The 25,627-nt window shown below is 42.3% G+C and overlaps 1 protein-coding gene across 6 annotated transcripts in view; it reads left to right on the forward strand.

Annotated features, from left to right (window-relative positions):
• Nucleotides 1-25,627, forward strand: part of RALY (RALY heterogeneous nuclear ribonucleoprotein) — a 355,194-nt gene that overhangs the window by 297,640 nt on the left and 31,927 nt on the right. For all 6 annotated transcript variants that reach the window (XM_054981415.1, XM_054981416.1, XM_054981413.1 and 3 more), the window contains 2 exons: nucleotides 3,740-4,003; nucleotides 19,009-19,081. In XM_054981415.1, the coding sequence (XP_054837390.1) occupies nucleotides 3,748-4,003; nucleotides 19,009-19,081 (329 nt within the window). In that variant the 5' untranslated portion in view covers nucleotides 3,740-3,747. The remainder of the gene's footprint in view (nucleotides 1-3,739; nucleotides 4,004-19,008; nucleotides 19,082-25,627) is intronic.

Here is a 25,627-nt window from a genome sequence, read left to right on the forward strand (position 1 = left end):
GCAATGAAGCGCCAGCTGCTTCGCGAGATTATTATTGATTTTTCATCTAAGAAGACTCGGGACACCATTTTATACAATTTGACCAACATGGACTTGGACTTTCTTGGCAACAAGGTTAAGATATTGAAGGACGTTCCATTTTTAGCTCGGAAAAGAAGATTCAAATACAAAAGGTTTGCAGCTCTTCTGAGAAAGCGTGATATAAAATACAAATGGTTATTTCCGGAAGGCATCTGGTTTAGATATAAAGACCAAGCCTACAAGATAATATCAGAAGTACAGCTGAAGGATTTTGTGCTTAATCATCAAGAGTTCGAGCAAGAAGAAGATCCAGTATCTGAAGGGGGGAGTGGGGAGGAGGGAGTGAGCGCAGCTATTGTAGCTGTTCAAAGAGAACTGAGACCGAGACGCAGGGGGGGGGGAGAGAAGACCTGATCCTGACTGTAGTTTGTATCTTATAAGATCTACCAATCTAATAGCATATTAGAAAGTTTAACTTTAAATAATTGTATTATGAAGGGAATTCAATACTTGTAGTTGTAGTCTGTGTTCTTATGTTGTTTTTTCCCTCTCCCCTTGTTTCCTTTTTCCTTTTTCTGTTTGTAGTTTTGATGTTAGTAATTAGAAAATTTAAAAAAAAAAATTTAAAAAGTAATTCTTTAGCATGGATTATGGGGAGATGTACCTGTCATCCCAACCATTCTAAAAGGAAATGAAGGGAGGAGGAGGGGAACTAACATGACAAAGAAAGATATTTTAGTCCCGAACAATTATTTGGCTGGGATACAGATTAGCAAATTTTTCACCTCCCCCCTACAGTACCCCTGAAATTAGCCCCAAAATCTTGTTTCTATGCAAGAGGAAACCCTTAAGGTTTACTGGGGGCATTTCAAGCTGCAACAAGAGAGAGACAAGAAAATGGCACTCCACAGGTAGAAATTGTTGCTAGTCCACATTGGAAAATGTCAAGCGAGATAATAAAGCTTCAGTAAACATTGTTGCCTGATTCCTTACATTCATACTATATCACCATCTTGTGTCCACTGTACATCTTCAAGTTCACTTATAATACTACCGGTCTGTCTCAGTTGGCCTAAGAAAAAGTTTAGCCCAGGATAGCTAGAATGTTCAGGAGGGATAATTAACCAAGTGTTGCTTCACAAGACTGATTTTAAGACCTAAGCCCAATATTACTGGTTGTGTTGACACTGCACTTTGGAAGTTGAACGTTTGGCTTGGTGCCCTTTTTGGACTGTGGATGTAAAGTACAAATCTATTCAGATTGATCTAGGAGCATTAATAATTCATATGGCGTGAGAGCAGTAGGAAAGGTGGATTTCAGTTGCCCAACAGTATTCCAAGGCATATTCTGCATATTGAAAATGGTATGTCCTTCTCACAGTGGCAGTGTGCAATCGAAGTGGCAGGGAGACAAGCCTTCCTTGACAGCAAAATCTTGCAGTGAATACTGTAAATGTTTTAGAGGTACAGACTAATGTAAAATGGAAAGCATTCAGAGTCAATGTGTACATGAACACGAGATAGGCGGTCTTGTGTGGTATAGTAATTAAAGTCTTGGACTGGGATCTGGGAGTCTCTGATTCAGATCCCCACACTGTCACTCTCAGTGGACAGCTGTAGACCAGATACAGACAGTCTCCTCTATCTCCAAATGGGAAATGGAGAATCTTGAAAAAAGAGTGGGATAAAATTCACTAGACAGACAGATGGGTAGGTGGTTATGGCTGACTCTGGTCCGCAGTACCTAGAAGAAGGCTAGGAAGGGAGATAAGTGCTTAACTCTCTAGACATGAAAGTGTTAAACACCATCTTCCTGATATGCCACAAGGAGCTTGAGCTGCAAGAGGCGTCGGGAAGAGAGCTAATGCCCTCCGTCGCATTTGTCATCTTTTCACTTCAGCCTTAAAAAGCAGGGGTCTGAATATGAAGGACAGTTACGGGATGCTAAAAATGGGGTGCTAAAAATGGAGCACACCCTGTAAGCATATCACCAGTTCCATCTGTATCTCATTCCAAGCCCTTCCTTGTTTAGGATTCTGTTTCTGGAATTTTTCATCCTGTGGTAAAAATCTACCAACATTCCTGTTATGTCTCCCTCATTCTTCTTAAGACCTTTATTTGTTTCCTTCTGAAGTGCTGGTTCCATGCATATCAGGGAGGATGGGAGAGTGGATTGTTCCTTGGATTGCTAGGCTGCAGCTTGAAGATTTGCTCCTTTCCTGTCTGCTCTGTTTTTTATTAAAGTAAAACCTGCCTATATGTTATTAAAATAACATTCAGTGTGACTTTTGATACTAAAGAAAAGGGCTAATAGAACAAAAATTAACTGATAAAAGCAGCACGCCAGTAGCAGCTAAAATAAACATTACACTTTTCATAAAAACAACCGCAGCCAAACCAAAAGCCGACAAATAAAAGAGCAGTTTTTAAAACCCCGTATAATCCCCAGTATTGACATAGAACCTGCAACCGTATTAAAAAATAAAGAGGTCAGGAGATAAAGCCATGAATTGCTGCCTGGAATAAAGTCATATTGACCAACTTCCAGAACATTAAAAGTCAGGAAATAAGATGGCTTCCAGGAGCAGGGAATTCTGAAATGGGAGTGGGGTTACCAACCTCCAGATGGGCCTGGAGATCTCCCAGAATTACAACTGATCTCCATACAACAAGGTTCAGTTCCCCTAGAGAAAATGGCTGCATTGGAGGGTGAACTCTACGGCATTATACCATGCTGAGCTCCCTCTCTTCCCCACTTTCCCCAGGCTCCTCCCTTAAATCTCCAGGAATTTTCCAACCCAGAGCTGGCAACCCAGGGGTGGGGGAGTTGGACCACTGAAAATTTCCTGTTCTACTAAGAAAATGGGAAACAAAGAAAGCATTGCTGGCCTATTTTCCTCATTTTCATTCACTCTCCTCTTCCAGTTTCTGTAATATAGAGGATTCTAAGTATTCTGCACAGCAGGTGAGAAAGCTCAAAATGGCAATGAGCAAGAAAGGCCAGAGATGCTTACGGTGCAATCCTATGCAGAGTTACTTCTGTCTAAGCCAATTGCAATCAGTGGATTGCATAGCTAGTCTCCTGCTTCATCAGCGGATTTAAAGGCAAAGAGTAAAATCTCTGGGTTTCACCTAATAAACACCATTTTCTCTTATTCAGCAGAAAAGAAACAAACTAAGGAGGTAGTTAAATCTCTGTGACACTTACAGGACCTCTTTTCTAAACAAACACTCTCCAGAGCTCTAATACTGTAAACTTCAAGTTAGATCTGGGTCTTTTCACAGCTCTCGCAAGATTTTTGCCTCAGTAAATGTGTGAGTTTTTATGATAACACAAGACTGTTGTTTTTCACATTCTGTGATTTATTTCTGCATGAAAGGTATCTGGCGAGTGAAGTTCATTTATTGTTTTTATGTTTTTGTATGTTATTTTAGTTTTGGTTTTAATTGTTTTAATATTTTTGTTGGTTTTAATGGGTTTTTAAGATGTGATTTGAATAACTATATTTTTAGCTGCCTCGGTGGCCCTGATGAGGGATGAAAGGCATGCCATAAATCTTATAAATAAATAAATTCAGTATATCACAAAAAAACGCCAATTCCAAACCCATTGAATTGTCTGCTGAGCTGGGAGTCATGTGGGGCATTAATAGCCCCCTTCAAGCGGTTGCTGTAGAGTGCCAGTGCCTTTCTGACCCTCCCCGTCTTGCTTTCTCAGGTGTCAAAATGTCACTGAAAGTGCAGACGAGTAACATCACAAACAAGAATGACCCCAAGTCCATCAACTCCAGAGTCTTCATTGGGAACCTCAACACAGCAGTGGTCAAGAAGTCAGACGTAGAGACCATCTTCTCCAAGTATGGCAGGGTGGTAGGCTGCTCCGTTCACAAAGGCTATGCATTTGTACAATACTCGAATGAGAGGCACGCGCGGGCTGCTGTACTGGGGGAAAATGGAAGAGTGCTCGCTGGACAGACACTAGGTAAGAACTTCTTGCATCCTTTTCCAAACATCCTTGTAAGAATTTTGCCTTTGTTTCCTACAGGAAATATCTCTGAAAACTGAAGATCATTATGGAATTATGGGATTATGAGAAGAGGTTTTCTATAGCCATTTCCACACACGTTGAATAATGCACTTTCAATGCACTTTAGTTATCCTTTAGAAGTGGATTTTTTGTTCCACACATGGAAAATCAGTTATAAATGTTCACTAAAGCGTATTGAAAGTGGATTATCCAATGTGTGTGGAAGCAGCCAATGTCAGATTGAGTTGAATATTCCTCAGTGGTGGTTTTCTCATTGAAACTGATCCCTTGACAATGTAGAACTTCTAGTAGAAAAGGAGACACTATGACTGATGGTTTCAATGCTGCTTTGAGAGCATCCCAGCCCTGAAGGCATGAAGCTCTTAAGAAAGCGCTAAATGAATGTGCTTGAAAAAATGCACCATCTCAGCTAAGGAGCTTTACAACTCCAACAACAATCCTAAAAGGACAAGCTTCAGGAAACTCTGCAACCTCAGCTAAAAAAAATGTACATTCCCAAGAAAGTCTTAAAAGAGCATGATGGAAGAAGCTGTCCAACCTTTAGAGAGCTTGGCAGTCCCTGAGATAGCTACTTCATAGTAGCCTGGAGGCTGTGGAGATTCTCCAAGAATGTCACATCAGGGCTGGCCTTGAAATTCTATGACCTCCAAGGAAATAAATGGTCAGACATCAGAAGCAAAGTTCATTCTATTCAAAGGATCATTCTATCCAAAACTAGAACAAATGGTTTTGTGGCAGACTGCATCTGTGGTGTTCTTTTGAGCTGGGATGTTTGGAAAGAAAAGAGATTGCCTTATATCTTATACAGCTGTAGAACATTCCCTTTATTATGTGCAGGCATTTGACAGCCCTGTTGTCCCAGGAGCCAGTTACAGTTATTGTGAGCAAAAAAATCAAAAGGTAGTCTCAGATATGTATTTATTTATTTATCTTTTTTTTTACGCTGCCTTTGTCCTCACAGATCCACTAAAGTGACTAAAAATTTTAAAATATACGAATTAAAACATCATCTTTAAAGCCATTAAAACCAACACATAAATGCAATGCTAAAACAACTGAAAAACAGAATTTAAAATGAATACAAAAGATAAATACAATAGTTAAAACAATGGGGAGAGTGGAGGGATCACTGAGGGAATGCCAAGTGAAACAAAAAAAGTCTTCACCTGCTGGTAAAAGATGGCAACAGTGTAGGGTATGGTACATCGTAGGAATAGGCTTGCCATTCCCCCACCAGGGGCAGGGGATCCCTTGCTCCCACCTCCCCTCCCCCTCTTCCCCACTTACCTGGCCAGCAGGGGGGTGCACCCCCTGGCAGTGCAGCACACCCCCGGGAGGCATGGTGCATTCCTGCACCCCACAGCGGGCCCATTTCAGCCTAATCAGGCCCCACAGGGGGACGGTTCAGCCCTTGGGCAAGTGTGAGAGCGCTCCTGGGCCACCCTTTGACCCACGTGATGACATCACTTCCCAGAAGTGACATCATCATGCCCGCTGGGAACACGTGCACACACAGTGCACACGTGCACAGCGCACACACAAGGGGGGAAATAGGAGGCAGGAGCCAGTGTCCCAATCTCCTGCGGGGAGAGTGAAGGGACCTGGCAACCCTACATAGGAATGATCTTGAGTATGATTAAGGAGTGAATGAAGAGAGTTTATTCAGGAAATACAACTTTGACAGAAAGCAGAGAAAAAAGATAGGTAATAGCTACCTTACTAAACTGGGAGAGAGGGACTTCTGGGAAGAAACAGGAAGTAGCCTAAGAATACCAATCTGGAGACATGCAAGAAGAACAGGTGAGAGGAGGAAAAAAGGATCCCATCCTGCTATCTATCTGTCAGAACTGCTGCCCCCTGCAGGTATTCTGTGTCTTCTGCCTTCTCTGTACACAAGTCATTGTATTTCCAACAAACGGAAGGGGACAGGTAAAGGACATCACACAAAGACCAGGCCTTTTTAAAGTACCTACCCTGCACTTGCAGCATGAAGCAAGTTTTTTTAAAAAAAAATACTTTTCCTGGCCAATCTGAGAAAAGCCTCAAAATGGCTACTTGGGTCAGATGCAGGCAGCTAATTCAACAGTGTCGTGTGAAAGGAAGGGCAGGAAAGGTTTGCTAGCAACCAGAAATGCAGGAAGGCATTAGATAGTAGCTGTGCTCACCCTACTGGCTACAATGCAAAATTGCATCCTAAGAGTTGCTACCAATGTTATGAAAGAAAGGTGGGGGGAAACTAACAGTTAGAGGTGTGCCTTGAAAAAAATTTCATTTCAGTTTCTCTTCCAGGGTTTCTGAGGGAACAATATACCATTATTGTTTTTTTCTGAATGGTGCATTTCCTGTTTTGATCTAATCTGGTTTTTGGGGTGTGGTTTTCGTTATTATGAGTTTCAGTCCCATTCTTTCCAATGAAGGCTGCTAGGCTCTTTAGGGCTGCTGTTTTTGGACTTAACAGCACCAAAATCACACAGAACACAGTCCTCCCTTTAAACCATAAATCCACTGCGTTTTTCTCAGTTGTACTACACACACACAACAATGAACTCTGAAGAAGGCAAAGCGCACAGTATGGTGGGAAACTGGCCAGCATTAAAAACAATCCTGCTTTATGCTCATTTTTTTCTTTTTTTACAGTGTCAATAAATTATTACCTTTGTATCTTGCTGTTGCCTGTTGGTGCCATGTTTCCTTGTGCTTTGCAGTTCTGTCCCCACAATGAGAGGGCATTCTTGCATTAATCACAACCAGTCCCCATCACCTAAGTGCAAGCAGGCAGACAGCAACATTGCCTGAATTCCCCCCTCTAAAAAGATCAGAGTTTTCCCTTTAAATTTTCCTTTTGCTGAGCGCAGGCAGGATTGTTTTTGAAAGGGCAGAGTAGCTGAATGGTTCACAGGATGGGGGTGGGAGGCATAATCCTAAACAGGTCTACTCAGACATAAGTCTCATGTTAATAGTGCTTACTCCCAGGGAACTGTCTTTAGGATTGCAGCGTATGAATGAAGCCTACACATCCCCCCTTCCAAACATTTCCAAAGCTGATAGATGGTGAGGCGTCTCTCCTTGTGAGAATCCAATTGGCAGAGAGACAATGACATTTAAGGTTGCCGAGTGTCTGGTTTTCACCCAGACAGTCCGGTATTTTTGTGTACAGGGGAAGTGCAGTTAAAATACCAGATATATAAATGTCCAGTATTTTTGTGTGTTGGAAAGGAGTGGCTGGCCACTGGCATGCATGAGCTGGCACCAGTGCCCACGAGCCTTCATGTACCGCTTCCACCTCCTCCTCCCTCCTGGCTTCAGTCTAGTGTGGAAGAGGACCCCCTACCTCAACACAGCCAATATGGCTACCTGGATCCATGCCATGGTAACTTCGAGACTTGACTACTGTAATGCACTGTACATAGATCTCTCCTCTAAGTTTCAATTAATTCTGAGTGTTCAATAAATTATTCAATTGATTAGAAATTAATTAAAATTCTCTCTTTTTTTTTAATATCCTATTGGGGAGCTAACTAACTTAATGGATTTACCCCTAATACTAAAACACTAACTTGCCTTAACTGTCAATATCAACTATATACAACAAGCACACAGCACTTTACTATACTTTATAGTTTCCTAAGGTGCCCTAAACAGTAAAAAAAAGAGAAAAGAGAAAAGAAAAGAAAAAAGAGAACAAAGAAAAAGAAAAATTATGTATATACAAATACAACAATTGTGTACTAAGAGAAGTAAGAATTTTCTTCAGTATATTGAGAACAATAACACTAAACTTGCTAAACAGCCCTCAGCAGCCCCTTGAGTATTCCCTGCAACGGGGCTGCTGCAATTAAACAGTAAGGAGGACTGTCTGTGGAAAGGGCAAATAGGGAAGCAACCCCTTCAATCCCACCTTACCCACCCCCATCTGTTAATAATCACAACAAGATAGGGACGTTCTAACATAACACATTTGGCCACGTATCTTACACTTGAAAGTCAGGTGTCCCGAACGGGTATTTTACTATTCTTCTGAGGAGACATTGGCAGGCTCCGTTTTCTCTTTTGTGTGTTGGTTTCTGTCTCCATGGCGATCTCTATGCCTAAATCACGAAGGAGGCGAAGGCCGTCCTCGGGAGTGGAGACCAACTGAAGCTTGCCGTTTATCTTGAGACGCAGCGTTGAATTGCGGGTCCAACCATACTCTATTCGGGCATTCCTAAGCTCTTCAGTTATGGGCTTGAACAGTCTTCTCCGTTCCAGGATCTCCGTCGGCAGGTCTGTGAAGACGCTGATCCGTCCGCCATTATGGGATAGGAACTTTCATGCCCTTGCTGTTTCAAGCGTTATTTTCCTTACTTTCCAATCCGAAAAGACGGCCACAACATCTCTAGGACCTCTTCTCTTGTCCGGATTTTTGGGACCGACTCTATAGGCTTTGGTTACAAGCATTGCAGGGGTTTCCTTCAGTTGTAGCTCTGCTGTCAGCCAGCCTGCCAAAAAGTTAGAGAGGTCTGTATCCACGGCAGTATTCTCCTCTATCCCCCTAAATTTTAAATTAGAACCCCGCATTTGGATTTCCATATCCAGGATCTTATTTTGAATACGATCATTTTCTGATTGCAGGGTGCGAACCTCTTCCCTCAAAACGGCATTTTGGTTAAGAGCCTGATCTGATTTTTAAACAGCAGAGTCCATAACTATCTTAAGGTCACGCAATTGTTGAGATAGCGGCTCCATCAGATGGGTAATTTTGTCGGAGAAGCTCAGCTCAACCTCTTGCAGCAGGGTTTTCAATGCTGGGTCGTATGAAATCGTTTGCATTTTTTGCGCCTCAGCATTAGCCCCGACGGCCGCCATGTTATTGCTCGCTCCTTCCCCTTCCCCCTCAGCACCTTCGATCTGCGATACTGGGAAGTAGCTTTGCAAACTTTTCCCTGCCTTATTATTATGTTTCTTAGAGGATAAGTCTTGCTTACCCTTCATGCTACGATGTGTAGAACGTTTTCTGAAGCTGTTAATGGGGTTTCGAGGTGGAATTGAAGCGGAGCTTCAGCTTTAGGCGTCCATTCCTCTCGGTGCCGATGCCACGCCCCCCTCTCCTCTAAGTTAACTCAGAAAATCTAGTTAGTGCAGAATGCTGCGGGTCGGTTATTATCAGGAGCTAGGGAAAAAATGAATATTACTCCCATTCTACAGTCTTTCCACTGGCTACCTATCAGTTACCAAATTCAGTTCAAGGTATTGGCTATCACATTTAAAACACTTCATGGCCTTGGTCCAGCACATCTATGGGACCACCTCTCTCCCAATGTTCTGCCACAGCAGCTTTGCTCATCTGAACAGAGCCTTCTGCAGATGCCACCTTGCACATGGGCAAAATCAATAGCTGCCCAAATACGTGCATTCTCTGTGGTGGCCCCTGCCCAATGGAATGGCCTACCTGAAGAGGTCAGGAAAGCTCCCACACTCCTGATTTTCCACAAATGATGCAAAACTAAATTATTCAAGAGGGTTTTTTACTCAGATAGTAAGGCTATATTGTAAGGAAGTGGTCTCAAAGAGATGCACTATCTGTTGCTTGAACTATGATCCTACTGGGAAGTTCTATGTTGTTTAATTTGTCAGTCTTAGAAATGCTTATACCCTCTTTCAGCATTTCTTCAACTTTGCATGGATTTCTGCAAGGTTTAAATCTTTGCAAATTTGTATTCTATACCTTATTACATTGTTTATTGAAATGTCCCTGAAATTGACTGTACTAACTCACACTGTGTAATCCGCCTTGAGTCTCAGTAAGAAAGGAGGACTATAAGTAATTTGGGTTCTGATTGGTGAATGCCATAAAGAAAGAGAAGATGCTACTGGCAATGTGAAGTAAGAAACAAAACACACAAACTTTTTGGTGGGAGCATGTCATTAGGATTTTGTTTCCCAGATTTAGTTCACCACTCCAGAAGCTGCTTTAAGAAAACAAAACACTGATTTCTAGGGGATTTCCAGCTTATGTATTTCACTGTGCACACCCCTACTAACAATTCCCACAAAAAATCTCAGGGCATGTGAAGCAGCTGTTGCTTCCTCATCAGCTTTAATTTGTACCCTGCATAAGGTCACACATTATTTAGCCCATCTTGGATGTTACTAGGAAGGTGGGTTTTTCCTCCCACTTCTCCTCAGCATCATGACAGCCAGAATTCTGCAGAGATGAAAGGGCCCATCTAGGTTCTGCGAAACCCCAGTTCAAATCCCCGTTCTGCCATGGAAACTGACCTTCACCCAGTCACACACTCTCAAACTAATCTACCTCACAAGAGTGTTGTGAGGATAAATAGAGGAGATGAGAACAATGTCGGCTCACTGGGTCCCTGTTGGGGAGAAAGGTGGAGTATAAATTAAATAAATAAATCACCACACACCACCTGGGTTTCTTTATCTTTTCTGCAGTCTTTCCCAAGGTTGCTTTGCTGCCATGTTTCGGGAGAGATCTAAGCAAGCTAAGATGACTGCTGTGTGGGTAAGAAAGTCTGGATTCTCCAGTCCCACACAAAGTACATCCTTCAGCATCTCAAAATGGGATTTGTTCTGAAGGCAGTGCAAGATGCAATATAATATTGCAGTGCTACTTGCAATATAATAAACCAGACTTACTGTTCACCTTTTTATTCCCTTCTGCAGAACCACTCCAAAATCTTTAACATGCCTTTAAAAAAATAAACTGGCAAGTGGCTATCAGAATCACCAGCTACAATTGTCCCTCCCTGACTAAAGCTTTTGTCAATAAATCTATTAACTATGTTGATTTTCAGTTTGTAGTATGATTGCCAACTACGTCTTGGAAAATTCCTGGAAATTAGGGAGCAACGCCTGGGGTGGAATTTGGTGAGGGGAGGATGCTAAGCAGGGAAGTGATACCACAGAGAGTCAGCCCTCTGAAACGGGCATTTCCTTCAGGGTAACTGATCTCTGTAGTCTGGAGATCACTTGTAATTTTGGGAGAATTCCAAGCCCCACCTTAAAGTTGGTAACCCTAGTTTGCAGACCTAAATTAAAGCCAGCTAGCAAACCTTTGCAAAGCAGGGCTAGGTGCACTTAAAGGCTACCTATCCTCATTCTCCCTTTGCAATTCTTTGCAAATAATACTAGCCATTTGTTGTAGATCTGCTAGAGGTTTTCCTGGAAGAAAAACAGATGTTCTGAAACCAGGTGTGTGCGTGTTTTTGTTTAGTATTTTATTTCTGCAGTGAAGCCTCTTGCTGCTGAACATGAAGGCTGGAAAGTGATGATGATGTTTGCTGTAATGTACGTTACAGCAGCACTGAGGTCCCAAATCAAATTAGGCACCGAATGCGGTGAGCGCTGTGCAAAACACAAAAGGCTTATTCACAAGATTTTGCTTCCATGATATGTAACCACAATTCCAACATGTTCACCTATTACCCAAAGCAGCCCATCCATTGCATTGCCATGAATGATCATGCAGAGAAGTGAGGGTTTGTTAAATCAGAAACTACTCAGCTTGTAGTACAAGAATACAGTAGAGGATCCACAAGATTTCCAGAGGAATAATCCTGATTACCTCAAGTGCAAACATAACATGTGAGCAAGCTCACAGTGCAATACATTTCATGATGTATCTTCTTGTTTCATTTTTGCTTTATTATCATTCTAATGAATGAGAGTTACAGAGCTGGGTAGCTTTATACTGTTTGTAATCTAGGACTTGAGATATGGTTGACAGTGCATCATCTTGTAATACATACAATGCCCTTGCTACTGTTATAATAAATGAACGGCAACCTCTGACCCAGATCACTTCTTATAGCTCTGCAGAAATTTGAATACCTGGTATGTATTAAGTCTCTGACATCACTGGGTAAAGGATCTCAAGTTTTTTACAAAATTTATATCCGATCTTTCTGCCTTCATACAGGCCACCAACAAATTAAAACATACATAATAAAATCACATCTTTAAAAACTATTTAAACCAACAAAAAAGATTAAAACAAAGGCAGAGCTGAAATATATACAAAACCATTAAAAAACAACAATTAAAACATTAGGCAGAAAGGAGGTATCAAGAAGGGAAACAAAAAAGCCTTCACCCACAGAAGACCAAGATGATTGGAAGGCAGAAACAAAAGGGGACAGACAATTCTCCCTGGGGAAGAAGTTCTAGAGTTTTGGTGCCATGACACCAACTTTCTTGGGTTGCTACCCACCTAATCTCTGAAGGTGTGTGCACCAAAAGTATGGCTTCTAAAGATGACCACAGTGGTTGGGTAGGTTCATAAAGGAGTAGCAGTCCTTCAGGTATGTTAGTCCCCCAACCGTGTAGGACTTTAAAAGTTAACACCAGTACCTTGAATTGTGCCCGGAAACAAATGGGGAGCCAGATTCAGTGAACCAAGATTGGCGTGATACGGTCCCTATGATCCATCTTGGCAGCAGCATTCTGCATCAATTGAAATTTCTAAATACTTTTCAAGGGCAGCACTATGTAGAGCTCACTGGAGTAATCTAATATAGATGTAACCAGAGCAGTAAGGGTGCCAACTCCAGCCAGAAATCTTCCATGGCAAAGTGGGGATTTGAACCTGGTTTTTCCAGATCCTAGTCCAATACTCTAACCACCATACCATGCTGGCTCTCCCCCTGTGTGGATTTGCTCTCCACATAGGAAGCAGTTAATTAAAATATTAGATCAACCTACAAGGTAAAATCAAAGCCTCAGCAGATATAATAACAACATTATTTCATAGGAAAATCAAACGACTTGTCAGCACAACTGCTTCCTATTCTGAAGCTGGATTGCAGGAAGCACACCTAGTCATGAGAGGGATTTTCCTCCTCCCTCTCCCCAGCAACACCTGGTTCTCCAAGCCATGCAGTCTGTTTATTTTATGAAGACCCTGTCAGACAAGTGTCAAGTAGCTGAAGCAGTTTTCCAATCCCCTATATAGTGCAGGGACAGATGCAATCCTAATGTGTCCAAAGAAAAAAACTATATATGGTATATGCTGCATCTGGTAGTTGAGGGAAGTGCTGCCAAGTCATAGCTGATGTATAACCCCCGCCCCCACTGTGACCCCTGACTTACAGTGACCCCTTGCCCCTCAAGGCAAGAGACTAGCAGAGATGGTTTGTCATTGCCTGCCTCTGCATAGCAAACCTGGTCTTCCTTAGTGGTCTCCTATCCAGTTACTAAGGCTGACCTTACTTAGCTTCTGAGATCTGACAAAATTAGGCTAGCCTGGGCTATCCAGGTCAGGACATGCTGCATCTACACTAAGCAATATGTCCTCTATTGCTGCACCTGTTCCTTGCCTTTAGGCAACAAGAACATGTTCTATAGTATACTGCTCTGAGTAGCCTACAGTCTGGAAGTGATAATGTGTGTATCGGCCTTGAGTATAAAATAAGGTGGCTGTGGCTCAGTCGCCGAGTATCTGCTTTGCACGCTGAAGGTCCCAGGTTCAATCCCTACTATTTCCAATGGAAAGGATCAGGTAGTAGATGAGGTGAAAGAACTCCAGCTGAGAGCCTGGAGGGCTGCTGCTAGTCAGAGTTGAGATTACTGACCTTGATAGTCCAATGGTTTGACTCGGTGTAAGGCAGGTTCATGTGTTCAATGTATTTCTGTATTTTGACTGGTACATTTTGATCACTAAGTTTACACATGAATTGCAAACTGCAGCTGCTGACATATTGTAGTGTTAAAGGCATCCGTGTAGAACAGTGACAGCTCTTATGCCAATATTACCTGTTTGCCTGAAATGAACTGTTTCTAGCTGCAACCTTTTTGCGCAATGCTTTGAAATGTCACCTGCTGAGAAGCTCTTGTTGCCTAGTATAAACTGAGAATTGTTGTTGAAGATAGCATTTTCAATCAGAAATTGACATTTTTGATCTCCCAGTAGGTGGTGGCAATATGGAAGGCAACAGGAGTGCTAGACACACCTGTGTAGAGACACAAAACCTATTTCCACCCTCTGCAAAATCTGGGATAGCAACCTGAAATTAGAATGCGAGCATTTTGACATCCTTTAAAAAGAAAAAAGGACGTTGTTATTTACTTAGTGGTAATCTGTTCTCAGTTTCTTCAAAACAACTCACGCTGTGTTCTAGATGTCACCTTCTCTTCTTGCAAAGCTGGAGGACTGAAATACAGCTCCCGGTGCCACTTCTGGGCTAGGTGGCATGGGCATGCATGTCATTTTAGTTCTCTGTACTTGATCATCTGATGAGTGAAAGCTAATGGCATTGAAAAGCACTCTTTCAGTCTGTTTCCAACAATGAAAGGGCATTTCCATTGGCAGGGGAGGAGAAGATTTTGGCAATCCTCCCTCACACTGCAGACCCCTACTTTGCTTTCTGAAAGTCCCTGGCCTCTGCCCCTAGAATAAAATTCTGTAGGGATCTGCGGGCTGCATCAGGAGGAGGAGGCAGGAAAGTCCCAGGGAACTTCAATGGCCCCCTTCATACTCAGAGATGCCAAACTCGCAGGGAGACTTCAGCAGGCTCTCCTCTACCCACCCTCACCCAACAAGCCAGCAAGAACAAGTGTTCTTAATAAAAATATAAGCCAAGAAAATTAAAGAAAAAAAGGTAGGCCTCAGACAAGCTAGGCCCCAGAGCCAGGCAATGCCCTGAGACTGGGGTTGGGTGGGGTGGAGGAGAGAAGGCACCCTCACCCAATGACCTTCCCAGTAAGACTAAGAGCTGAAAATAAGAAAGAGGCTTTTCAGTCTCTTTTAAAACAAGCAGCAAATCCAGCCAAAAGCTCCCAATTCCACTGTCTCACTCCAAATCCCAGCAACAGGTCCTCCCTCTTCCGCTGTCTACTGGAACTGAAAAGCACGAGGCAGAGAGCTCTGCCTTATATAACAAATGCTCACACAGAGCAGAACAGGAGGTCTCTGGTTGGCAGACAGACCTGCCTAACAGGGTTTGGAGGGATGAGATTGGTGTTCCCATGGCTACAGAAGGCCCATCTCCTCAGTTGCCTAGGGGATTAACCCCCCTGCTCCTTGCTGTATAGGGCAGAATGGAAGCTCTCCATATCAAGGTTATGTGGGCTAAGATTGGGGTTTCCAATGGCAACAAAAGGTCTGCAGACATTTCGGGCCTATGTTGCCTAGGGAATCAATGGATCGGCATCACAAACCATTCACGAATTGGCCCAAAATGTTGTGAATTTCATGAAAACCATAGCCCCACAAAATGCGTTTCGCGAAACATGAATTGGCCCGATTCGTCATGAAATTTGATTCATATTTTGATCTCTGCCCATGTCTATTGCTAAGTCAGTCTTTCTGCCTCAGCCCATTCCACATCCCAGTGCTTAAGAGGCTGAAACCAAAAAGCAAGGCACCAAAAGACTGACTGAACTAGAAGCTTCTGACCTTCCCCTGGATGTCAGAAATTAATTCAGAACAGTTCTGCTATTTATCAATAGATGCTGTTTAGGTCACATGTAAATTTTCAGCCGGACATTCCTACTTATTAATAGTGACTAAAAACCCCATAAGGTAATACCAGCTATTCAAGAGGCCCTTCTGAGCTATGGGGACTGTAATTTCAGAGATGCTCATCATATGCAGCCTCCTTCAGGTCATTTGCGTGTCTTTGCCATAATACCAAGGGCCATGAAATGGTTACAGCAATCCAGTTATGATATAAAAATTCAGTCTACAGTCATTCCCCAGGAATAAATGATGATTTGTGGGAGTCATTTTCTCACACAAGCCAGAATGAATGGGGGAAAGCAGAAGCTCATATATCTAACTAGTGTCCCAAGGCCAAGGTTGGCTCTTAGATGTTCAGAAGACGAATAATATGTAATGTTTTTTCTCCTTTTGTCATCAAATGGAGATGCACTCAAGCCTTTGTGCTGATTGGTTGCTGACGTTTGAAAACACTGAAGGAGTGGTTGAAAGACAGTAGCTCAACATGCTGTGATTAGAGATCACTGAAGACAAATTCCTTCACTGGCCTTCCCTTGTTTCAAGTCCTCTTTCAGAAAAAAAATAAACACTTCATAATTCTGAAAGTTTTTATCATAAAGGAAATGGGAACACATAGATGTGCAAGGCACTGGTGCTTAGTGCCTACCTTCTGGGCCATGCAGCGGAAAAGGTTATTGTAAGTTTATTATTTAAATAATCTACATGGAGATTCCTAAATTTTGTGACAACTCAGTTCAAAAAAAATTTCCTTTATGGCCTCTCCACATGCAGGATGAAACTGCTATCATGTTTTTCTTTGGTCATATTAATGAAATTCAATAGAAATGTTGCTGGTTTTGCATCAATTTCATATATCTCATCCTCACAGAACATAATTTTTCAAAGGATATAAAGATACAAAAGATGAAAAATTGGCAATGAAAACAGGCAAGATTAAAATATTCTTCACAGCCATTCTCCAGAATTAAGACAACCAAAAATATACATGGATACACTTCTCCTTATTTTCTATGTTCACCCATGGACGTATTAATGTATGTAGAACTGATTAAGTAAGTTGGGAAAGCAGACAGGGAAGACAGAGAGCGAGAAAACAGTTACAGGGTCACTCACTGGAAAAACAGAGAGCGATGCAGATTTGTTTAATAAGGAACTTTTCTATATTATTCTTGCCTGATGCTCAGCTTATAGCAAACTGCCTGCCTTTTCTGCATGTGTTCTTGGTGCATAGTTGTTTATCCAGCTGAACAAGAAACAGAAACAATAGCCGGGAGAGTTCTTAAGCTGCTGAAATGTGTGTTGAACTGAACAGAGAATGCTTCTTCCAAAGAACTGTTGAAGTTACCATTCTAGTGTGCATTATAGGATTTATGTAGCTGCTCATGCCTTGAGATGGTATTGGCTTGTGGGCTGAGGAGCAGGTGGCTTTCTACATGATAACCTAACTCCCTGTCACAGCCAGGACCACAGACCTTCCTCTCCCTGTACAATAAGCCCCAGATGGCTGAGCCAGCTACAGACACTGTGTTACAAGTTGGCCAACCCAAAATAAGATGTACCCTGGGTTCTTTCGTCTCTGAGATTGCATCTTTAAGCACCCGGCAGCTTCCCCCTATTGTGGTGCTGGCATCTCCAATTCAAAGTATCTTGGCTTTGTAAGACAGAACATCTGGCATTTGTGATGCTATATCTTTGTGCTGGCAATGTCCCCAAAGTGTTGGGGAAAGCATTAAGGACCATGTGGAGTGCTTTGTCAGGCATATGAACATTTTTTTCTGCTTCTAGATAGAGAAAGGAGGATATGAGGGCTCTTCACCTTTCCTTGTGCTTTATTTCTATAAAGCAGTGTTTTTGTAGTTGGAGCTACTTTGTTCTGTTTTCATGCAGACAGTGAAAATTGGTCAGGCTGCTTTGTCCTCACGTTTCATGCACTTTCTTCCACATGAAGGCTTAGGGCAGAGATTTTCACAGCAGATCAGAAAAATTTCATTCTTCCCCATCACTAGAATTGTAAACTGTCCACGACATTGCATCAGGTGACTTCAGACATGCTCCCACACCCAGGACATCTTTTAGCATGTACTGAATAGCAGATGGTCTAAACTAGAGGCCTGGTATTGTAAAATGCTAAATTCTTCATGAACTAGTCTTATCAAGGGATGTGTTGATCAGGTTAAGTGAAAGGGGACAAAGAGCATCTTTGTCCATCCATGTTTGTGTGTGTGCGCAATAGGATTTCCAAGGGAGATACTACTGTTCTCTCACTTTCATTGATGACTGGGGAGGAGCCATGGCTAAGTGGTAGAGCACCTGCTTTGCATGCAGAAGGTCCCAGGTTCAATTCCCCAGCATCTCCAATTAAGAGGATGTAGTAGGGATGTAAAACGCTTCTATCTGAGACAGTCAGTCAGACCCTGCTGACCTTGACAGCCCAATGGACTGACTCAGTACAAGGTGGCATTATGTGCATTCATGATAAAATAGAACTATTATCATACACCAATGTATTCTAGCAAAAAGATTCAAGGGTTCAGTTGAAGGTACTTCAATGGAAAGTATTTTGAACAGTTCCATTAAAATAAATAAGAAGGTTTCGCAGTAAGGAACGTAATTCCATGCATTACTACTTTCTGTGTTCAAATTAAGGCTGCAAGCTTTAATCAGGAGGTTAATCAACTAAAATTATACCTGATTAATCTTTTTTAACTTTGTATTGTGACGGCCTTTGGCCATATACAATTAAACCTACTGCTGCTACCTGATTAATCAGTGGTCATCAATTTACATTGTTGGATGCAAATTTTAACCAGTGGGATATTCTGGGTTTTTTTAAAGACTATTTCAGTTAGATCATGCTATTGTAATAGAGAGAAAAAATGAAAATATTACAGGTAACTTTTTTTCCTAAGAGGGAGGGTTGTACAAATCTGATATTGCCTAAGAATAGAGATCAGGACAGATTTCCGACCATTCATGTTCTTTCCCCTCTCTTGTACCATTTGTCTTCCTTTTCTTTTATGAAAAGATTAGCATTATGCCTACATTCCGCTAACCATGATTAGCAGCAGGAAGGACACATAAGCCAGTAGGATGTCTCCGGCCTCTTAACCGATGAGTTGTCTTATGCTTCAGAATCTCATAAGAGTACTGTGCAAAAGTATTTCAGTTTATTGAGTAATTAATTGATTAAAGGACAGATGATTAATACTCTGATAGACCTAGATGAACCCTGCATAAAACAAGCCAGCTACTTATAATTTTTATGTCTGCTGCTTTACACAAAAGAGAAAAGGCTGGTATTTATTTGTATATGTTGATTTATCTAAAAAGTTTATAATCATTGCCTAGTATTAAATCTTAATTTTAAAAGGCTACATTTTTAAAAAATCTAGCGTTCAGGACAATTAGAAATTGTCCTTAATATCTGCATTAGGGACAGAAAGAGAATATAACAGTACTGATACCAAATTGCTGTTCATTGCAGATATAAACATGGCTGGAGAACCAAAACCCAACAGACCCAAAGGGCTGAAGAGAGCAGCATCTGCTTTGTACAGGTAGGTTCAGTTGAGACTTCTGCTTTTTGAAGTGAACTATTAGCCCTGCAGTGCAGCCCCACTGAGATGGATTCCAAGGGAACACTGGCAGAAGAGCCTCCCATCTCAGGGGAAGGCTCCTTGCTTGGCAGGTATGGAGAAATGCACTCCAGTTTGGGCTACACCACCCTGTTGAGAGTTTGGGGACTACAAAACCCCTCACATTCATTGTAAGATGTTTCTCTGTCAGAACAAGGACAGTAAAGAGGAGAGGGCCCCCAAGCGCCCCATCCAGTTGATGGTTCTCATAAGTACTCAGTGCGTAAGGCTTTGTTATGCAAATAGTTCTAGCCAGCAGAGAACAATGGAGGAGAAGAGAACAATGTGAGCCACTTTGGGTCCCTCTACTGGGGAAAAAGGTGAGGTATAAATAAATAAATAAAACCAAAAATTTTCCTAATGAGGGATGTGCCCAGCCTTGCTTGCTTGGTGCAGTGAGCGATGCATTCAGTTAAGCCTCACATCATGGGACTGGCTAGACTGGCTCATTCTCCCTTCCTGCTTGCTTGGACATGTGGGCCCGTTTCCAGGATCATGTTCTCCTCCCAGTCTGCCCCTGCTCCAGATTGCTAATGGTAGTCCACAGGAGTGCATGTTTCTGCATGCAAAACATTCCTTTGTTATAAAATACTAGATCTCAAGGAGAAGTATTCAGTCCTGATATGTTGATTTTCTAATATTTAGGGATTTTTTTAAAAAATAGAAGAGGCAGTCAGGTGAGATCACACTTGTGAGCTGAAGTTGCACAGCCCAGATACAGGTATTTCCATGATAACTAGACCACAATCATTGCTTGATGTTGCACAGTTGCAGCAGCAGCTTTTTCCAGTGGTTTTCAAGAGGGGTTGGAGTGCCAGAGTAGGATTTGGGAGACTCAGGTTTGGATTCCTGACTGACTTTGGGCCAGTCATGCTCTCTCAGCCTAACCTTTCACAGGGTTGTTGTGAAAATAAAATGTAGGAGAGGAGAATTATGTGGGCCACTTTGAGCCCCCATTCAGGAGAAAGGTGAGGTATACGTTAAAAAAACAAATTTTGGAGCGATGAACATGTGTGTGAGAGAGGCTGCACCATAAGAATACAGGCTTCTGCTTTGTAAAGGTTCTGGTCCTCTGGATTGCATAAGTAAAATTTAGAAATTCATAGGAAGCCTCCTGGTCAAGAACAAAAAGGTGCTTCAAACAAGACTTCTGGCTTTCTTAGAGCACCGTTTTGATGAAAATTTTTGTGACACATTCATTTCAAACCTCTCACTTCTGTCTGCAGTACAACTTCTGTTCAACTGTTTAGGTAAAGCCAAAGAGGGAGGGGAATATTTTGGCACACCTAAAAGGCAAATTTATATATACCAGATCAAGTACTATTCAGCCCCCCTCCCACTGTTGTTATGAATGTGTGAAAAACAGAAGGGCAGAGTTAAATGTGCTTCTGAATTGACTGTTTGCCATGCAGGAAGAATGATTTACAACTGCATTTCAATCTTCTTGAATTTCACAATGCACATGTGACTTCAGCCTAACAGATTTATTATCGCATAAGCTTTTATGGACTGGAATGCATTCAATCCCAAGTTCTCAGGTGCATCTTAGAGTGGATTCAGATGACTGTATACTACATGCTAGCTACTTATAAACTGACTAGGGAGAAACAGCAATGCTGGCCATGTTCTCAGGGCAATGTAGTCCAAGGATATATGGAGGGGTAGTAAAGTTTGCCTGTATTCAAGCCAGATGCTATAGATGACGGGATCCATTGTAATGGCAATCACTCTGTAATTATTTTCAGTGGTTACAAATTTGTATTCAAACTTCATAAAATTGAGATTCTGCTATTTGCCATGCTCTCGGTATGCACAGTTGCCATTTTGTGCGAATAGGACAATGTGTAGAGCTTTTTTTCTGGGGAAACAGGTTGTGGAACTAAGGGTAGAGGTTGCTAACACCTGGGGCAACTCTCTGCAGGAGGTGACTACCCTGCCAGTACATGCACGCACGCTTTGCACACACGCTCCCAGGACCATGTGATGACACCAAAGGAAGCTGATGCAGCACAGCAGCCAGAGATTGTGCAACTCTGGGACCTGACTGAGACATAAGAGACACCTGCAGAGCCCACAGAAAGAGAAGGGGAAGCAGAGCCAAGTGTCAGACGCTCAGACAGAGCAAACAAAGGAGTTCCACCACTGAAATTCTGCAGTAACAGATGAAAAACCGACTGGAGATCCTCAGAAGGAAGCCAAATGGGTCAAGCACGACAATAAGGCAAGATCTATTATCATTAATGCTTTAAGTGATAAACAATTGATAAGAGTAATTCATGAGCCCACTTCTAGACAAATGTGGACGTCTCTTTTAGAAATAAACCATCAAGAATCAATTAAAACTAAAATTTTGCTAATGAGGCAATTGTATCGGATTGAGATGAAGCCTCAGGAAAAACTGAAAGATCATATTGCAAATTTCATGGAATTAACACAGAAATTAAGATCCCTTGGAAAGGAGATCCAGGATGAGGATCTAGCTATAATTTTGCTGTCTAGTCTTCCTCAATCTTATGCAAGCATTGTACATGTTTTGGAAATGAGAGAAAATTTAAGCTTAAACTATGTACTTGCAAGACTGCAAGAGGAAAGTTTTAGCAAACTGGATCATATAAGTGAGCCAAGAGAGCTAGCTTTAAGAGTCAGTTCAAGAAGGGATTTCTCCTGCAGCTTCTGCAGAAAGAAAGGACATTTAAAGGAAGACTGTTGGTTTCGTGATTCATAGAGAGTAAGCACGCCGCCACGAGGGACGGGAACAAAAGGCTTTAGGAATGCTAATGCAGCCATTAAGTCACCTAATGCCGATGGTCAAAGGAAAAGCAGATCTGATAAGAATTGTTTAAATGTTGGTAAAAATGATCAAAGCATATGCAAATGGGCAATTGACAGTGCATGTACTAACCATCTTTGCAACAACGAGAAGTTTTTTAATGAGATGAAAGAAAGCCAGGACAAATTGTATACAGCAAATGGAGAGGCTTTAACGGCTCAGGGACAAGGGACCGTATCTGCCTGTTGTGCACTACCCAGTGGCCAAACTAGAGAAGTGCAGATCACTGATTGTCTATACGTACCTGAACTTAAATCTAATTTAATATCGGTTTCTGCAATGGCCAAAAGAGGAATTGAGACTGTATTCAAAGGAGAGAAATGTTTTATTAGCAATGATGGTGAATTAATTGCACAAGGCACATTAGAGGATGGCCTGTATATGCTGGATTGCTCTGAAGGCGCAGTGAATTTAATTGAAAAGTGCACTCACAAGAATTGTACTAGTCTTATCCATAGAAGGCTTGGACATGCTAATATGGATTATATATATCAGCTTGAAAGGCAGAATCTGACTAATGATTTGCAAATGAGAAAATGTCCTGATGCAGAGAAATGTGTTTGCTGTATTCAAGCCAAAGGCACAAGACCTTCTTTCACCAAGCAGAGTGAGAAGCAGACGACAAGACCACTGGAGCTGATTCACAGTGATGTCTGTGGACCCATGGGAACAGTAACACCCAGTGGAAGTAAGTACTTTCTGACTTTTACTGATGATTTTTCAAGATTTACTGTGATTTACCTGCTCAAGGAAAAGAGCCAAGTACTGGAAAAATTCAAGATGTACCTAGCAATGGTGCAGAACAGATTCCAGAGAAAACCAATGGCTATCCGCACAGACAATGGAGGCGTGTACGTGGGGAAGGAGATGACAAGCTTCCTAGCAGATGAAGGAATAGAGCATCACCTGACCGTGCCATACACCCCCGAACTCAACGGGATAGCAGAGAGGAAAAATCGTTCTCTCACAGAGATGTGCAGGAGCATGCTGCAAGAAGCACAGCTACCTCAAAAATATTGGGGAGAAGCTATCAACACTGCTGCCTATCTGCAGAACATGCTACCTACAAAGGGTGCAAGCAGCACACCATTTGAACTGTGGTACAACCGCAAGCCCAATGTAAGGCATCTGAGAGTGTTTGGATCAAAAGCCTACACTTATGTTCCGAAGGAAAAGAGGTCTAAAATGGATCTCAGAACAGAAGCAGGCATATTTGTTGGATATGCACTGGGATGCAAGGGATATCGAATCCTCAACCCAGAAACAGACACGGTGAAGATCCGCCATGTGGTGCACATTGATGAAGAAGAGAAGGCAAGCAAGCCTGACACCAGAGAGTCTACACCAAAGGAAACTGATGCAGCACAGCAGCCAGAAATTGTGCAACTCTGGGACCTGACTGAGACTCAAGAGACACCTGCAGAGCCCACAGAAAGAGAAGGGGAAGCAGAGCCAAGTGTCAGACGCTCAGACAGAACAAACAAAGGAGTTCCACCACTGAAATTCTCTTACCTGGCAAAAACAGAAGCTGTACCAGAACCTTCTAGCTGGGAAGACATAGAAGGAATGCCAGCAAGAGAAGCAGAGAAATGGAGAAAAGCTGCAAAAGAAGAAATTGACTCTCTGATCCAGAACAAGACATGGATTCTCACAGAACTACCACCTGGAAAAAGGACAGTAGGATGCAAATGGATTTTCAAAACCAAACTTGATGCAGATGGAGAAGTACAAAAGTACAAAGCAAGACTAGTTGCAAAGGGATATTCCCAGAAGTATGGAGAAGACTATGATGAAACCTTCGCACCAGTAGTGAAACACACTTCAGTAAGAACACTACTGAGCATAGCAGCCGCAAGGAAGATGCATGTGGAGCATCTGGATGTGAAAACTGCGTTTCTCCATGGAGAGCTGGAAGAAGACGTGTATATGACACAGCCTCCTGGATTTGAACAGTCCAAAGACAGAGGACTTGTATACAAACTACAGAAGAGCATTTATGGACTAAAACAGGCTGCAAGAGCCTGGAATCAGAAACTGAACCAAATGCTCATCAAAGAAGGATTCAAGCAAGGCGGGGCAGAACGCTGCCTGTACTCAAGAAAGAAAGACAACAAATGGACTTTTATTCTGATTTTTGTAGATGATATTCTTCTTTGTTATGAAGATCAACAAGATTGTGATGAAATAATTCAGCACCTGAACCAAGAGGTTGAAGTAAAGCGTCTTGGAAATGTCAGCTTTTACCTTGGAGTTCAAATAGAGCGAGAGGAAGATGGAAGCTATCTTCTCAATCAAAAGCAAAAGATCATGGATTTCCTAGACTACATGGACATGAAAGATGGAAAACCAACATGTACTCCAATGGAAACAGATTTCCTGAAACAAAATGGAAACAATGAACCTCTGAGAAACATCAAAGTATACAGAGAAGCAATTGGAAAACTGCTCTACATAAGTACAGTGACCAGACCTGACATAGCAGCAGCAGTTGGAATACTGTGCAGGAAAAGTGCATCACCAAGTGTGACTGACTGGCAAGCAGTCAAAAGACTGGCAAGATACCTGAGAGGTACTGCACAACTGAAGCTCAAGCTACCAGCAAGCGACAATCCCAGACTAGTGGGATTCATGGATGCTGACTGGGCAGAAGACATCACAGACAGAAAGTCTACCAGTGGACGAGTATTCTTTTATGGTGGAGGAGCAATCAGTTGGACAAGCAGAAAGCAAGACCTAGTAGCGGCATCAACTACAGAAGCTGAATACATATCAGCAGCAGAAGCATGCCAAGAACTCAAGTGGATTCTACAACTATTAGAAGACTTTGGGATAAATGAACCCAAACCTATACAACTCCTTGAAGATAATCAATCTTGCATAAAGCTTGCAAATACAGAAAGAATTGGATCAAGAACCAAGCACATTGACATAAAGAATCACATTGTGAGAAATATGCAAGAAGAAGGGCTTGTTGAGCTACAGTACTGCCCTACAGAAGAAATGATAGCAGACATCCTCACCAAGCCACTTGCCAAAGAGAAATTTCAAAGTCTACGAGAAAGACTGAACTTTGTGGACTTTGTACACTAGACATTGAGAAGGGGTGTTAGAAATAACAATGTCTGGTGTACTGCAGCAGCAAGAAGTAAGAAGAGCCTACCATGCAGGGGGCAGCAAGGATCACTTAGTTAGGACAGTGAGAGTAGCACCTCTCTTGTTTCCTGGGGGTCATTTCCTTGTCTTGTCTCCTATTGGGCTAAACAGGGCAATATCCTGCTTCTTCTCTCTCCTGCCACACTTCTTCTCCGTCTCTGCAAGATGTAGTCAGATAGCTAGGATCTATCTCTCCCCTTTCCCTCAAGTATGTAACTTCCTCAAATAAAGCTTTTGCCTCTCTGACCAGCTCGGCGTTTAATTCCGCAGCGTAGTTTAACACTCGCTCTAACATCAGCTGCCTGGCAGGGACCTCCCCGCAAGGCTGCCCAAGCAAGCCGGCAGAGTTAAAATGCCCCTTTCCATGCTGCTGCACAGCAGCATGGAAAGGGGTATTTAAACCTCAGCTTCAGCTGCTTAGCAGGGACTTCTCCACCATGCAGCTGAAGCGAGCCAGCAGTGTTTAAATGCCCCTTTCCATGCCA

Source organism: Eublepharis macularius, chromosome 5, assembly GCF_028583425.1.
Source record: "Eublepharis macularius isolate TG4126 chromosome 5, MPM_Emac_v1.0, whole genome shotgun sequence".
Taxonomy (NCBI): Eukaryota; Metazoa; Chordata; class Lepidosauria; order Squamata; family Eublepharidae; genus Eublepharis; species Eublepharis macularius.